General features: G+C 37.7%; 1 protein-coding gene across 2 annotated transcripts in view; it reads left to right on the top strand.

Annotated features, from left to right (window-relative positions):
* The window catches only part of Camsap2 (calmodulin regulated spectrin associated protein family member 2), a 103,204-nt gene extending 88,144 nt beyond the window's left edge, over positions 1 to 15,060 (top strand). For both annotated transcript variants that reach the window (XM_020172624.2, XM_074048682.1), the window contains 9 exons: positions 981 to 1,060; positions 1,683 to 1,752; positions 2,077 to 4,282; positions 7,429 to 7,565; positions 8,000 to 8,220; positions 9,245 to 9,317; positions 10,180 to 10,295; positions 11,602 to 11,720; positions 12,153 to 15,060. In XM_020172624.2, coding sequence (XP_020028213.2) covers positions 981 to 1,060; positions 1,683 to 1,752; positions 2,077 to 4,282; positions 7,429 to 7,565; positions 8,000 to 8,220; positions 9,245 to 9,317; positions 10,180 to 10,295; positions 11,602 to 11,720; positions 12,153 to 12,458 — 3,328 coding nt within the window. In that variant the 3' untranslated portion in view covers positions 12,459 to 15,060. The remainder of the gene's footprint in view (positions 1 to 980; positions 1,061 to 1,682; positions 1,753 to 2,076; positions 4,283 to 7,428; positions 7,566 to 7,999; positions 8,221 to 9,244; positions 9,318 to 10,179; positions 10,296 to 11,601; positions 11,721 to 12,152) is intronic.
* Positions 15,061 to 16,745: the final 1,685 nt, after the last annotated feature.

Raw genomic sequence — 16,745 nt, 5'->3', positions numbered from 1 at the left:
TACAGAGCTAAAGGAGAGGAGACACTATAGAAGTGACTTTAGAGGGAGGGATATATAAAAAAACACTCTCTGACAGTCCTAAAAATGACTACAAATAAAACTTGAGAGAAAGTATGGTATGCGGTTATAAGGAGGAAGGTCCACAGAAGCAGACAAAGCACTTGATTTGGACAGAGTAGGTTCTTTAGGTATTGTTGCTTTTGGGAAAAGCTCATTAATTAAGCTTTCATTAAAAAAGCTTTTGAATTATTTGTCTGACTTGTTCATGTTCCCAGTTTGCATTATCTGAAAAATAGTACTGTTTGAACAAGCTACAGAAGTCACAACATCTTGTTCCCCAATTCATTTTCAACTGATGAGGGTGGGGTGCTTAAACTTCTTCACTTAGCAAGGAAGGACGTGCAGTTTAAAACTTACAAAGAGAAAAATTTAAGAGAGGGTAGTCTGACCTGGCTAAATGTCATTTTAACTTGAGAAGGAGACTGTCTCATCCCTTGCATTAAGTGGAATGGGGTAGATAGAGTTCAGTAAGGAGCAGTAACAGAAGACCATGCAACCCATGGTCTTACTACCTGTTGGAGATGAGCAGGCACAGGCCCGTGAGGAGCAAGTCTGTCAGGGTCTTTTTCAAGGGTTTGTTGGACCTTTAGTTTTTAGAGATTTAGATTTGACCAAAATATTTTCAGTTGTTGAGTTTCATTTAACATCTTTTTTATTTCTCAGTCTTTCTTTTGGTAAAATGAAAACAATATGATATATCTTATTGAGAGGTATATGAAAGAACTTCAAATTGTTTGGTTAGAAGGCATTAAATATATATAGGTTATATTATAATCATAGCTATTGTTTGATTTGAACAATAATTTTTTTAAATTTAGGATATAAAATCAGAAGTGATAGTATATTTCTATTGCAGCCATTCTATGTAACGTTTATTGAAGAGCTACAATGTAACATTTTTAATGTATTCTATATTGCAGTGGGGAAGGAGCAGCATTCACACAGTCCCATCATTTGCCTTCTAGATATTCACGTCCCCAAGCTCATTCTTCAGCCTCAGGTAATGTATTTGAAAAAGCCTGTCATAGGTAAGCTACCTGGCAAATAATTGAAAATAAGTATAAACAAATACCTAGACTTCTTTCTGAAAAGAGGCTATTATATATACAACAAAAGGCTGTTCTGTTTTTATGTTTGCTTTTCATTCCTCCTTTTGTCTGGTTCTAGAATCAAACCCATGACCTTGCATATCACATGCTCAGCAAGCCCCCTACTACTGAGCTGCATCCCCAGCCCCATGCTTGCTTGCTTTTATTGTCTTTGTTTGTTTGTTTTGCTTTTGTTTGGTTTTTTTTTTAGACAGGGTCTTGATATGTAGCCCAAGCTGACTTTGAACTCACAACCTTCCTTTCTCAGCCTCCCAAGTGCTGGGATTAAAAGAGTGTACTATTGCACCCAGCTTTTGATTTTCATAGTAAAATGAAAATCTCCACATGTATCTACTTACTTTTTTGGTGGGGGAGGGGTATTGAACCCAAGGCCTAAGCTTTTTTTTGGAGGAGGGGCAGATCTGCTGGGGTTCCTACTTACTTTTTAGTGTTATGAATGAATCCTCAAATATGTGAAATCTGTTAAGTTTAAAATTTTTTACATGATTTCAGTAGCCTTTTTTCTGTTTAAAGGAGGAATTAGAAGGTCTTCATCCATGTCTTATGTTGATGGCTTCATAGGAACATGGCCCAAAGAAAAAAGGTAAACAAAGAGAATTATTCTTAGTATATTCACTTAACAGGAAATGACAATTTTGTCATTTCCTTTGTTGTTAGCTAGGTTGCCAAATCTCCACTTAATTAGTATGTAAATTTTAAAAGGGCACAATAGGCAGTTAGATGGTAGAGAGGTCAAACGGGCTAAATTTAAAAGGTAGCTAAAAAGTCATAATCTTACTTTGAGGACAGTATGATTTTAATAAATGGGGAAAGAAAGGACATATACTCCAAATAGCTGTTGTTCATTGATATTTTAAAAATCATCTATTTTCTGGGATTACTTAAGGATTTTTAAAATTTTTTCCAGATCATCCGTACATGGTGTTTCATTTGATATTTCTTTTGATAAAGAAGATAGTGTGCAGAGATCCACTCCAAACCGAGGAATCACTCGTTCTATTAGTAATGAAGGACTTACTCTGAACAACAATCGTGTATCTAAACACATTAGGAAAAATCTGTCCTTCAAGCCCATGAATGGAGAAGAAGAAGAAGAAGAAGAAAGCATTGAAGAAGAACTTAATACAGACCCTCACAGCGACCTCAAATCTTACATGCCCCCTAACACAGATGAACTAAATTCTAATGAGAATGTGCATTATAAGCTTCCAAATGGAGCTTTACAAAATAGAGCACTCCTGGATGAGTTTGGCAATCAGATTGAGACACCAAGCATTGAAGAAGCATTACAAATAATTCATGATACAGAAAAATCTCCCCGTACACCTCGGCCAGACAAAATTGCTAATGGCTTCTTTCTTCATAGCCAGGATATGAGTATCCTAAATTCAAATCTCAAGCTAAATCAGTCTAGTCCTGATAACATAAGTGACACAAAAGGTGCCTTGAGTCCCATAACTGACACTACAGAGGTAGACACTGGAATTCACGTTCCTTCAGAAGACATTCCTGAAACTATGGATGAAGACTCTTCTTTGAGAGATTATACGGTCAGCTTAGACTCTGACATGGATGATGCATCTAAATTTCTTCAAGACTATGATATAAGAACCAGCAACCCCAGAGAACCTTTGAGCCCTTGTCCAAGTACCATAAGTACCAAGTCTCAACCAGGGAGCAGTGCTTCTTCTAGTTCTGGAGTTAAAATGACCAGCTTTGCTGAACAGAAGTTCAGGAAACTGAATCATACTGATGGAAAGAGTAGTGGAAGCAGTTCTCAAAAAACGACGCCAGAGGGCTCTGAACTTAATATTCCTCATGTGGTTGCTTGGGCACAAATTCCAGAAGAAGCAGGCCTTCCACCAGGACGGGACACAACACAGCTGTTGGCTTCTGAAATGGTGCATCTCAGGATGAAACTAGAAGAAAAGAGGCGTGCTATAGAAGCCCAGAAAAAGAAAATGGAAGCTGCTTTTACTAAACAGAGGCAGAAAATGGGTAGGACAGCATTCCTTACTGTGGTGAAAAAAAGGGGGGATGGGATTTCCCCTCTCCGAGAGGAAGCGGCTGGTGCAGAAGATGAGAAGGTTTATACTGATAGAGCAAAAGAAAAAGAATCACAAAAAACTGACGGGCAAAGAAGCAAGTCCCTGGCAGATATAAAAGAGAGTATGGAGAATCCTCCAGCCAAGTGGCTCAAGTCTCCCACTACCCCTGTTGATCCTGAGAAGCAGTGGAATCTGGCAAGCCCCTCAGAAGAGACTTTAAATGAAGGGGATATTTTAGAATATACAAAATCCATTGAAAAGTTAAATTCATCCCTGCATTTTCTACAGCAAGAAATGCAACGCTTGTCTCTTCAGCAGGAGATGCTAATGCAGATGAGAGAGCAACAATCTTGGGTGATTTCGCCTCCACAACCCTCTCCACAGAAACAGATTCGAGATTTTAAACCTAGGCAGGCAGGCCAGTCATCAACCATTGCACCATTCTCATCAGACTCCCCTCGTCCTACTCACCCGTCTCCACAGTCTTCTAACAGGAAGAGTACATCTTTCTCTGTTAAAAATCAAAGGACTCCTAGGCCAAATGAGTTAAAAATAACACCTTTGAATCGAACCTTGACACCCCCTCGATCTGTAGATAGTCTTCCTAGGCTAAGGAGGTTTTCACCAAGTCAAGTTCCCATTCAGACTCGGTCTTTTGTATGTTTTGGGGATGATGGAGAGCCACAGTTAAAGGAATCCAGACCTAAGGAGGAGGCTAAAAAGGAGGAGTTGGAATGCAAAGGGACCTTGGAGCCAGATGAACATAATCCTGAAGAAAAAGAGATCAGACCTCTTGAATCAACAGTGTCTGAAGTCCTGACACAGCCTGTCACAGAAACTGTATGTCTGACACCAAATGAGGACCAATTGAGTAAACCCACAGAACCACCTCCTAAACCCATGTTCCCACCTACTGCTCCTAAAAATGTTAACCTGATTGAAGTTTCCCTGTCAGATTTGAAACCCCCTGAAAAGGCCGATGTATCTATTGAAAAATATGATGGAGAAAGTGATAAGGAACAGTTTGATGATGACCAGAAAGTATGCTGTGGATTCTTCTTTAAGGTAACATCAGTTTGCACAGTTTGGGTGTCTTCATTAGACAGCTGTATGTGTGTGTTTCTTGTTTGTTTTGACATGCTCACTTCTTTAGTAGCAATCCCTTTTGTTACAAGTCTGCCATTCCTAAAACATATTTGTGGCTCCCTCCGCCTTGGTGGACTATATTAGCAATATTCAAGCACAGTGCTCAAACATTATTCCAATATCAATCCAAAACTGTAATCTTTTCATCACAGTCATGGCATATGGTTAATTGTATTGCCTGTTTTAGCTCCTCTGCCTCTCTTTTTCACCTTCACAAAAGCCTTTTTAAACTTAAGCTATTCAAGCTGGGCATGGTGGTACACAGCTATAATCCCAGCACTCAGGGGGCTGAGGCAGGGGGATCACAAGTTCGAGACCAGCCTGGGCTACACAGTGAGACCCTGTCTCAAAAACCAACAAAATTAAGTTACTCAAATCTCTTCAAAGAGTGATTAATTCCATTGCCAGTTGCTGAAAAGCTCATAATTTGTCATTGTATCTAAGTATATGTTAAGGTTTCTTAAAATTGCAACTATCTTTCCTTACAGGTTTTCTTTTAAAAACTGACCAGATAGGATCTTGCAAGGTGACAACTTTTAAAAGCGTATATAGTTTGGACAGTTATTACTTGAAATAGTTCCTTTTCATTGTTTTTGATTGTTTTATTAGGGGGGTTAAACACAGAGCCCCACACATGCTAGGCAGGTGCGTTACCACTGAGTTATACCCTCATCCCATGAAATAGCTTCTTTAAAAGCATGATAAAGGTCTAGTACATGACCTGTTGAGTATTGTCTTACTTGTTTATATTTCAAGTAGCAAAGCACTGTTTTTCTATAATCAGAAATGCGTGTTATTCATATTTTTAAATTGAGGACTATAACAGATAATCCCTAATCCCGTATAGCTCCAGAATTTGAAATATTAATGTTGATAGTGGTTAGTGTTGATATTGGGTGCAACAATTACTGAGCAGTATCACTTCATTTTTTTTTTTAAGTGGGACTGGGGTTTGAACTCGGGGCTTTACTCTTGCAAAGCAGGCACTCTACCACTTGAGCCACACCTCCAGTCCATTTTGCTCTGGTTATTTTGGACACGGTCTCAAACTGTTTGCCTGTGCTAGCATCAAACTTTGATCCTCCCAATCTCTGCCTCCCAAGTAGCTAGGATTACAGGCATGAACTACTGGCGTTTAACTACAGTATCTATTACCTCTTGATGGTGATACTTAGAAATTATCTTAGATAAAGAAAAGGTAGAAAAGCCTTAATAATATTACCCACTTTTATTTTTCTAAATTTTCCACATTTATTCTATGAAAGAGTATGTTTTTCAATAGTTGGAAGCATGCGTGTTATTCATTTCTTTTTTGAAATAAAGGGATTAATATAGACCCTAATCCTGTACAGCACCACATTTTAGAATATAAGTAGAAAAGACAGCACCCAACAGCAACAATGTACTAATTTGAGATTTTAAATTGAAGCATACAGCAGTAGTGGGGGAAAAAAGACATTGAAGTGATTACCATTGCTGGTTTTACTTTTGATCATTTAATGCTGGAAATGTGTCATTTTTTAATATTTGATCTCAGGGTGATTGTCCTGTTTTAATATTTAGAAATTTAATGTGAGTCTCTTAATCATGATTGGTCTCTTAATCATGTGAAATTTTTAATAGAATACTATCATATTCTAATACCTACTATATTTTAATAGACTGTCACTACAGGCACTAATAAGTATTAAAGTTTACTGTTTAGTTTTAGAGAGCTTTCCTGTTCCTGTACAGAGAAAGCAAACAGTGGGGAAAGCTCTAGTAGAAAACAGGCCATACATTGAACCTTCATTCCGTTCATCCCATTTCTTCACCACACAAAGCTTCTTAGGTGAACTCCCTGACTCTAATCATGCAATTCTGTTCTCCATACTGATAACTGTCCCAAAAGCACAGCTCCAGTTGAGTCTTTTTCTGTTTTTTTAAAAAAAAAAGTCTAAAGAATTGCTTATTGAACACAGGCCACACCTTTTGTATAACGTTCAGGGACTTTGACAGACTACCCTAAACCTATGCATCCAGCCTTTCCCGTAACTTCTGTTTTACATTGTTCTAGAACACTAACTTCAAGTTTCATCTAAAGCTTTCGTGCTTCCTAAGTGGAGGTTAAATACCTCCTCCTTTGTGTCTGGGTGTGTCCTGAACATACGTATAAGAGCACCTGTGACCCAGAGGTGTTAGTTCTTCCCTTCTTACTTGCTTTGTCTCTTAAGAGTGTGAATTCCTTGCAGTACTGGATCTTTGCTCCCTAGAGCATAGTGTAGGGTATGTAGTTTGTTAGGTATAGAAACTTGCTTAGACAAACCATTAACTCTAACTCTCTTTATTCTCCGTTAATTCTTCCACAGGGCTGTGCAAAGTACCTTATTTGTACCTCTTCCCCAATGATTTTTAAGCTCCTTGACCTAAGGCACCATATCTTTTTATTTTAGTATCTGTAGTGTATGGCACTATATTGGATGCCAGTGGAATAAGCATTGGCAAAGAATCGTTAAGACAATGAACCACTTGTATAGCCTATTATTTTCCTGAATTCTGAAGCATTTAGAAGTCCTCTGAAAACTAGGGTTGTCCCTAAGAGCCAGGGCAGGCCCAGGAGGCCTTATATATCCTGACTAACTCTCTTCAAAGGGAAAACCTAGTTTTGAACCTATCAAACTATCAGAGCCTCAACTTTAAAAAAAAAAAAAAAAAAAAAGTAGTAGCAGTTTCATTTATATTATGTGACATTGGGTGGCTAGTTTGGGAATGCTATTTATCCAACTTTAAATGTTGCTTTTTTTTTTTTTTTGAGGGCAGACTCCTCACTTAGTTATTTATTAGAAGTCAAAAAAAAAAAACTTTTTCTTTTGATGCCCATTAAATTTAAGTGTCCTTTTTACTTGACAGAATTGTTAACACTTTAACTCAGTTCTTCATAGTTTCTGAAACATGTCCACATTAGGTATGGTGGGCAGTACAGATTTTCAGTTATGAAAGTAACCATATTACATGACTACAACAATTGAAATTGAGAGCCTTAGTCCCTAAAATGTTTTATCTGCTTCAATGAAATTTGTTTGTAGGATGATCAAAAAGCAGAAAACGATATGGCAATGAAACGAGCAGCATTGTTGGAGAAACGATTAAGAAGAGAGAAAGAAACTCAGCTTCGGAAACAGCAGCTGGAAGCTGAGATGGAGCATAAGAAGGAGGAGACAAGGTACTGGGTGTGGCCGGGTGGGTTCCACATCTTAGCACTGATGGTGCAGGGCATTTAGACAAGTGCGCCAGGAGTATGCTGAGGGGAGGGTCCCATGCATCCTTATTAATGTGTAGAACTGGACCGATGCTGACTTTTGTGCATTGTAGAAGTTAATTTCCTCAAAGTTTTGCCTGATTTCGCATGTCAAAGTAAAGTTCTCCAGAAACATTAATTTAAAATATTAAGTGTTTAAAAAAAATCCCTGTAACTTTGGGAAATTATCTGTCTATCCATCCATCCAACCTATATTTTCTCAAGTACATTTTAAATGAAGCACATTTTTCCCCAAGATGCTGAAATATGGTAGCTCATCCTTCTCACATCAACATGTAACTCTCTCCAGTATTACTTGTCTTTGGAATGCAGAATAAGAAATTCAATTGATTTCTTAGGCGTAAAACTGAGGAAGAACGTCAAAAGAAAGAAGACGAGAGGGCACGCAGAGAATTTATTAGGCAAGAATATATGAGACGGAAACAGCTAAAGCTCATGGAAGACATGGATACAGTAATTCGGCCCCGTCCTCAGGTGGCAAAGCCGAAAAAACAGCGGCCAAAGTCTATTCACAGGGATCATATTGAATCCCCCAAAACACCAATAAAAGGTCCTCCAGGTAACAGGTTATTCTGAGGAGTCTGTTCGTAAAACACCAGCATGGTTTGTCATAGTAACTTGAGTATGCTTGGTAAAACTCAGCTGGATGCACAATTTTATGCATGCTCTGATTTGGAATCCCAAATAAAGCCAAAGTGAGCCAGTGAAGATTTTGATGAATGATGCATTATGTGTGCATGCATATATGCAGTAGAACAAATGTGAATGCTAAAAAAGTAATTTAAATACTAACTTAAGGAACCCTACCTCAGATATAATCACCTGAATTACTAACTACTCTTTAAATGCTTATGGATGTTATGTGCATGAAACGTATAAAAAACATGTCTGTAGGGCTTTTTTTTTTTTTTTTTTTTTTTAAGAACTGGGGCTTGAACTCAGGGCCTTCAGGGCCTTGCTCTTACTTGGCAGGCTCTCTACCACTTGAGCCATACCCTCAGCCCAATACTAGGGTTTGAATTCAGGGCTCTCATGCTTGCCATGCCCCTAGCCCTTTTTCCTTTAGAGGTTTTTTTGTATAGGGTCTCAAGTTTTTGCCTAGGGCCAGCATAGACCTCGATCCTCCTACTTTCACTCCGCACATGGCTGGGATTAGTCATGAGCCTCCACTACCAGCTTTTTTTGTTGAGCTGGGGCTTTACCTTTATACTGGGCTGGCCTTGAACACCAGGCCTCCCAGCCTCATCCTCCCAAGTAGCCAGGATTATAGGCATGAGCCACCAGCACACGGCTGTTTTTCTTTCCTGAAACTTCTGACGACAGTACCAGGTCTCTTGTTCTTTTTGGAACAGCAAGTTAGTCCTATCATTGCTTTTTAAAAATAGGTTTTGTGTTACTTTTCAACTGTGTATATATGCATGCAAGCATATTCTGTATTTAGATTAAAAGTCAAAAAATGAAATTACAGAAGCTTAGTTTTCATATGCTGGTGTTATCTAATGAACAGACTCTTTGCTAGTTGCTCCTTTTACATTTCTAACTTTGTTTTTGTTCAGGATCACGAATTTATCGTGTTTTTTCAGTCTCTAGCCTTTCTCTGGCATCGCTGAACACAGGTGATAACGAGAGTGTTCACTCAGGCAAGAGGACACCAAGGTAAATACAGAGCATTTGGATACTTTCCACAGAGAAGAATGTGGTATCTACATTATACAAAATTTTAAGTAAAAAAATTCTTTTAGTATTTTCATTTTATAACATCTGAATCATCATAAATTTCCATAAATTTTGCTGATTTGGGATTATCTGGGGACTGGAGGTGTGGCTCAAGTGGTAAAATGCCTGTGTTTTAAGCACAAAGCCCTGAGTTCAAACCCCAGTCCCACCAGAAAAAAAAAAAAAAAAGTATAGGAGTATCTTTTAAAAAGAAATTATATAAAGAAGGCTATTCATCTTTCAATGTTTTTTATCATTTAGAACTTGAATTATTGACAAACACTAATAGTAATTATACAAAGGTGGTTGCTAATTTGATTATGATCGTTGGTAGAAATAGAAAATACATTATCTAGAATCAGCCTCTCTAGCTTATTTCCCAGTGAATATAAGAACTTTTCTATCCTGACATTAGAATAATGTAGGTTGCCTGCTTAAATTTAACACTTGAACATTTGAATTTAACACATCGACGACAGATCTCTTTGCCCTCTTTCTCTAGGATACAAATTAGAAGCAGAAAGTCAATGTCAGGAAGAATGTTTCTAGTGCAGGCATCAGCTTAGAGCTCTCATCTTTGCCATCTGACCATGTTAGCTGCCAGTTTCAGATGGAAAACATTGTTTCAACAAATAATTTATAGAGTGCCTACTAATTTCTGTAAATAAGACAAACAACATTATCACCATCTTACTTTTAAAACACTAGGTTGATTTTGGTTGATACTCTCACATATGCCCTCTGGCCCCCAAACATTCTTTCTCTGTTTGAGATGTAAAAAAATATATTATTTGCTATTTAGGTCAGAGTCTGTGGAAGGCTTCTTATCTCCAAGTCGCTGTGGCAGTCGAAATGGAGAAAAGGACTGGGAAAACGCATCAACAACCTCCTCAGTGGCTTCTGGAACAGAATATACAGGTCAGTGTGTCTGCTTTACGGAGACATTTGAATTTAGTACACTGATCGAATACCCATGAGCTATGCTAACTGAAGTTTTATTGCTGGTAAACAAAAACTGTAGGCACAAGCAATTAGGCAGTAACTTGTCCCTGATAAATAGAAATGGATTTCTAAACAAAAGTGGTGATGCCACTTCACATCTCATCCCTTTACTTTTCTTTCAAATGCTGGATCTGAAGAAGCTTCAGAGAAATTTGTTCAGGAGTGCACAGGTCCTTGTTACTGTGTAATGGCTAGAATCCCCAAGTCCTCTCCCCAACACTGGGATTTCAGGATCTAGAATCTGTACCTTTAATAATTGTAAGAGGCTCCAAAAGATAAGACTGTATTGGATCTAAGAGGGTATCTGACCTCACGCATCCCTACCAGGTCCTCTTCCAGCCTCTGTTTGAGTGGTATGATTTGAGGTAAAAGCAAATCAAAGAACAGAATTAGGTAAGGACCCTTGTACAGACATGAACCTGGAGAGACAATGAGAAGAAAGGTAAGCAGCACATTGAGAAGTGAAAAGGGAAGGCAAGAAAGCATAAATGGGAATGTCCGTGGGAAGGAGATAGCCCCATCTACCTGCAGTCCCACAGAAGTGGAAGCCTTGCGAAGCCCTAATGAACTTAGCACTGGCTAGAGATTTGTCTCTACTCCGGTTTTTAATAAAACCTCGTACAGCCAATCTGACAACCTTTAAAGCCTGGGATTGGACACCATCGCCCTCTTACTCCCTTTGCTTCTCTGTTAGTTTAGTTAAACAATCTGAGCAACTTGAAAAATAAGCTTTTTCTTGCTTTCTTAAAAGCTTAAATTACTTTTATGGGCCCATTCTACTTTAAGCTCACCAGTATATAATCTTACCAGACTTAAGAAAAGTTAGCAGAGCCAAGTGCCCATGGTTCATGTCTGTAATCCTAGCTACTTGGGAGGCTAAAATCAGGAGGATCGAGGTTTGAGGCCAGCCTGAGCAAATTGTTCGTGAGACCCTCATCTCTAAACCAGAGCAAAATGGACTGGAGGTGTGGCTCAAGTGGTCGAGCATCTGCTTTGCAAGCAGGAAGTTGTAAGTTCAAAAGTTGTCCCACCAAAAAGAATACAGGTTAGCAGACAGTGTGGATAAAGCTGTGTTTTTATTGGAGTATCACCAGGAAGATTTCAAGCATAGAATTTGGCTTTTTCTCATAGTTTCATCCTGTAGGAGCAATTATATCATTTTAAAGAAGTATTTCTGTCTTGGGAATGTTATTTTTATTATTGTTTTAAATGCTTACCACAGGACCAAAGCTCTACAAAGAACCCAGTGCAAAATCTAATAAACACATAATACAAAATGCCTTAGCTCATTGCTGTTTGGCTGGAAAAGTAAATGAAGGTCAGAAGAAAAAAATACTGGAGGTAAGCACATTTGCATGAAAGTTAAACTTAGCAACACTCTAAAACTGTAGGAGTCTGTTCTGCTAGTGCAAGAGAAAATACTCTCAGGCAGATTCCTAAAGTTCAACAGCATGTAAAAGGTCTGCAACGAGATGTTTAGTTATTAGATTGCATTAGTTCACTCAGCCTGCAAGACTGCATACCCAATTACAGACCCAGAGCAGGCTTTAAGATTTGCCAGTAAATTAGGGCTAGGAGTTTGACTCAGTGGCAGAGTGCCTGCTTAGCAAGCACAGGACCTGGGTTTGATACCGAGCACTGCCAAAGGTAATAAAATAAGATATGTCATCAGATTTGACCAAGAAACATTACACAGTTATATAAACTTCATGCAGCAAAATGTTATAGACTTTTTATTATTATTTTCTCTTTTTTCGGTTTTCTATTCTAAAGGAAATGGAGAAGTCAGATGCCAACAACTTCCTGATCTTGTTCCGGGATTCAGGCTGCCAGTTCAGGTCTTTGTATACATATTGCCCAGAAACTGAAGAAATCAATAAGCTGACTGGGATAGGCCCTAAATCCATCACTAAAAAAATGATTGAGGGACTTTACAAATACAATTCTGACAGGAAACAGTTTAGCCACATACCTGCTAAAACTTTATCTGCCAGTGTTGATGCAATTACCATTCATAGCCATTTATGGCAGACCAAAAGACCAGTAACACCCAAGAAACTTTTACCTACTAAGGCATAGGAGTTGGGAAATACCTGCTTCAGAACATTTGTGGTAAGTTTGCACTTCCTCTTTCCTGCCTATAGAAAACCTTTCTAATTGCCAACAGACTTTATTCATTAAAACTGGACATTAACTGTTGTCATGAACAACTGGAATGTACACCACAGTATTTTGGAATGCAGAAGATTCTCACTTGGGAGATAAGTCTCAGTGATGAAGGAAATATTTGATTCACAAGTGGAGACTTCTATGTGTTGCCAGGTTTGCCTGCTGGTAGTAGAGACAGTGAAGCACTGAGTTCATGGACACAGTGGGACTATGGTTGAAATGTGGCTAGGATTGCAAATTATGTGTTGTGTTTGTTGCTTTTTTTTTTTTAACCTTTTACTGTATATACTTGTCTTCAGATGATTTATTTTGTTGCTTTTCTCTCTTGGGAGTTTATTCTAAGATACCTTTGTATTTTGTTCTATGTGGAGATCATGAAAGTAGGAAGTACACCGTCAGAAGTAACTCGCACCTTTCTTATGATGTTAAGAAAAACACTAGTGTTATGTTTTACAATAAGCCTCATGTTTTAATGGTGTTATAGCATTTGCAAAAATTATTCTAAGTATTTACAATTCTGTATTATTTATTCACTCAAGTATTAACATTTCTCTACTAAATAAGAGGAGGTGTAAAGAGCTGCTAAATAGTTTGCTTTAAACCACATGAGCTTAACCAAGAATATGTTCTAAGAAGTTGCTGATTAAATCAGTGCTGTTTCACACCACTCTGGCCAACTTAGAATAATTTAGATTGTTCTTTTAACAAAAAAAACCTTTCTATATCTTTTAAAGTAAGTCACTTTATAAGCTGGCAGAAATGAATGACACTTTGAGAGTAGTCTTTCAGTATGAAGATGTAAGACTTCCTGAAACAAGTTCTCAGGGGGTCTTTACATTATATTTATAACTGATATAAAATTATATTTAGAATTTTAAAACATGTACAAAGGGCTACATTTTAATTTTAAAATAGCTTCACATTATTTTACTTCTATTGAGTTTTTCTTCTTTTTAATCCTTTTAAAGTGGAACAGCTTAGATTAAGGACACACTTGAAATCTCCTCTCATGATCTTTGTTCTTTAGCAATGTATACCAGAGGGTTAGTTGGGGAAAACCTTCATTCTCAGGAAAAGACTTGAATGATTATGTGACCCTGTTATGTTTCAGTGTTGTGACAACTGTGTAAACTGGGCGGGGGGGCGGGGAAGACAGTATTGTATCATAAATGAGATGTGTGGTTTGTTTTCTTTCATGGATGTAGAGATGAAAAATATATACATTTCTCTGAGTTGTTTGGAAAGAAAACTAATGTCTCACACGATGCATTTATTTTAAAAACAGATAGGAAGGAGATGGCCTGAGCTGTACTTTCTATCATGAGGCCTTCAGGCATCGGTGCATCTGGGTTATCAACATTTTCTCAAACGCTGTCAATATTTTACTGTAATTTATGTTCTTATATTTATGTATATTTGTTAAAACTGTAAAAAAAATTTCACAGATTTTTTTTCTCAATATTTGTGCAAGATATATGTGTAGCTCAAAACTATTCGTGATCTGCTGTTTGCATGTAAGAGACCAGGCTATGTAGCTCTTATATTTTCATTGTATACATATTATGTATATAGTATATGAATATTAAAATGGGGAATTGCACATTTTACCTTTCAGACAAGTTCTATTACAATGAGAAAGAAATGATCATCAAATACATGTTTGTTTAGATTAGGACTAGTTTAAAAATTCTAAGCGAACCTAATCAAAATGTGGTGCATAATAGTCAAAAGAAGGATTTAATAAGCATTTTACATTACTAAATTTTCTTTTCAGCCAGTTAAGTTTTCCTTATCAAAGAAATCTTGATTATTCCCTGGGAATTACATAAGGAAGAACTGGGCGCAAGACAGTGGAGGAACTGTCTCAGGCTAACAGGCTGACTGCCCTTGTCCCTAAACGTGAGTGTCCATGTGTCTGAAGGTAGAATGTGAATATGGCCGCAAAGTTCATTGCTCTCAGTATAACATTTTACTTTATTAATGCAAAAGGAATACGGATATATTTAAGTCTGCAGATTTTTTAATGATGGTGCAGCTTTTTTACAATTATGTTTTAAATTATACAAATGAAAACTAGCTATTTCATAAAGTTGAGGGATTTCTGTCAACCTTACTGAAATACACTGGTGCTTTCATCATCAGAGGTCAAATTATTATTACAATTATTGAATTGAATTTGCCAAACACAGTCCTAGCTACCAGTGTAGCCTGTCAGATTCTGCTATTTGACACAGCTTTGGAAAGCTTTTAATTCCTCTTGGCTTTTCGATTTTGTTTCAGAATGACTGTTACAGTTTTTATTTGGCTGTTTAAAGCCAGAGTCAGCTATTTTAATTATGATTTCACAGACACTGTTGGGCAATGTATGGTGTATGGCGTGTTTACCTGTCCACTCTAGAGCATTGCTTACAGGTTTGTAAAAGATGCTGTGCTGTAAAATACTGTCGTATTTGCTATTTCCTGGTACAGTGTAGTTCCCCTCGCGTTTGAATAAAAGCATGGCACCAAATGACCCCTTCCCTTTTTTGTTTCTTGAATAAAATGGGGCTTTGGTAAAACTACTTGAACTTAGGAGAACTCCTCACACTGTTTCCCTGCCTCTTAGTCTATGTTTAACAATTTAAATATTTATAAAAGGCAGTTTTTAATAATGGTAGATTTTGTTTGAATACTGACCTAAGGTAATGTTGAAAAGTCTGTAGCTTTCTAATGTTAGCGCAAATGGGCTGTGTTTATGTGGTACGTAAGTATTTGTGCTCCTTCTACATGAGTCATGTCCATATTATTACCACAATTCATACTCTGTACCTTTGAAATTAGTGTCTAGTGAACTTGCAGATCAAAGTAGCCAGAGGAATCCAGTTTGGGGAGGGTTAGGTTTTTGGTTTTATTTTGTTTTGAGGCAGAATCTCACTGCACCCAGCTTGGGAAGCCAGTTCTTAACTGTTATTCTGTAAGTTTCACTTTGATTCTACTTATTCAGACCAGGGCAAGAAAAAAAAATCTGATAACAAAACAAGCAAAAAAATATCTTCATGCATAATTGTGTGCCTGAAGAAATTTTCCAGAGGTCTGCCTGGAACTTCTGCCTTTCAAGAGGATATTTGAGGTTCAGATCAGAGTTACACGTCCACAATACTTGAAGTACTTTTCCAAAATAAAAATATTTAACTCTGAAACCCAGGTGTATTAGAGAAGTATATACAAACCATGCTCCTCTCAAGCATACACACTCTTGAGTACTTTCCCTGAGGGGGCTAAGTGATGGGTCTCACTGGGGCAGAGGAAAATGTTCTGTAGTGACAGAACATGGCCTGTTGACACAGAGATAATAAAGAATAAAAACCTCAAGGAAAATACAACTGTAATTCTGTGACCTGGGAACCAGAGACTGTAAAAGGCATCTGAAAAATTAGTACAAAATCACATCATCCCCTCAAAATGTACAGATGCCTAAAAGTGGATCGGTGTCTTCTTACATGGAAGTTTTTCTTTTCTTTATTTCTGTAGTGTTGGAGATAAAGTCAGGGCCTTGCCCATGCTATGCAAGTGCTCTGTCACGGGGCTACATCATTATGTTACATTACATTACATTAAAAAAACTGAGAGCTATTTATGCTTTGGGATAAGTTGATGGAGGGCGGGGTATGGCACAGGTTGGTATGTCAGAGTTGCTCCTGAAATAGGAGCTCCAAGATCTAGTTTTAGTCTTCTCCTTTTTTGAACCTGTGGACATACAGGCCTTCTAGCACCTCAACATTTCAAAGTCAGATGCTAAGACATTCAAAATTAGCTTTTAGTAACACCAAGGTACTCATAACTAAAATCAGCTCAATCCACAGTAAGATATCTATGTAACAAAAATGAGGAAATGTTTACTTTCCATCGAAGAGGGTAAAAGCAAATGAGTTAACAAAGTATGTTCTAAGACCCACTAAGATATTTCTTTAACATGTTAAGCAAAGCCACAGGGCCCCTAGGCTACTGATGTATTTTATTCTGCTTACCCCCAGTCTATTGTGGCTAAATCTGTGACATCTTCCAATTAGCATTAGAAACATTGTGGAGCTGAAGGTCACAGAATAACATGTCATTTACAGCACGTTCAGTCCACAGTTTCACTTAGCTGCAGTGATTCCCAGCCCCTCCTGGTTCCCATACTTCAGGGCTTGCCTGTTAACATGGAAAAGGAAATGT

This window comes from Castor canadensis, chromosome 11 (genome assembly GCF_047511655.1).
Source record: "Castor canadensis chromosome 11, mCasCan1.hap1v2, whole genome shotgun sequence".
In the NCBI taxonomy this organism is placed as follows: Eukaryota; Metazoa; Chordata; class Mammalia; order Rodentia; family Castoridae; genus Castor; species Castor canadensis.
Note: the sequence above shows the minus strand (reverse complement) of the source record. Positions and strands in the feature narration are given on the sequence as shown.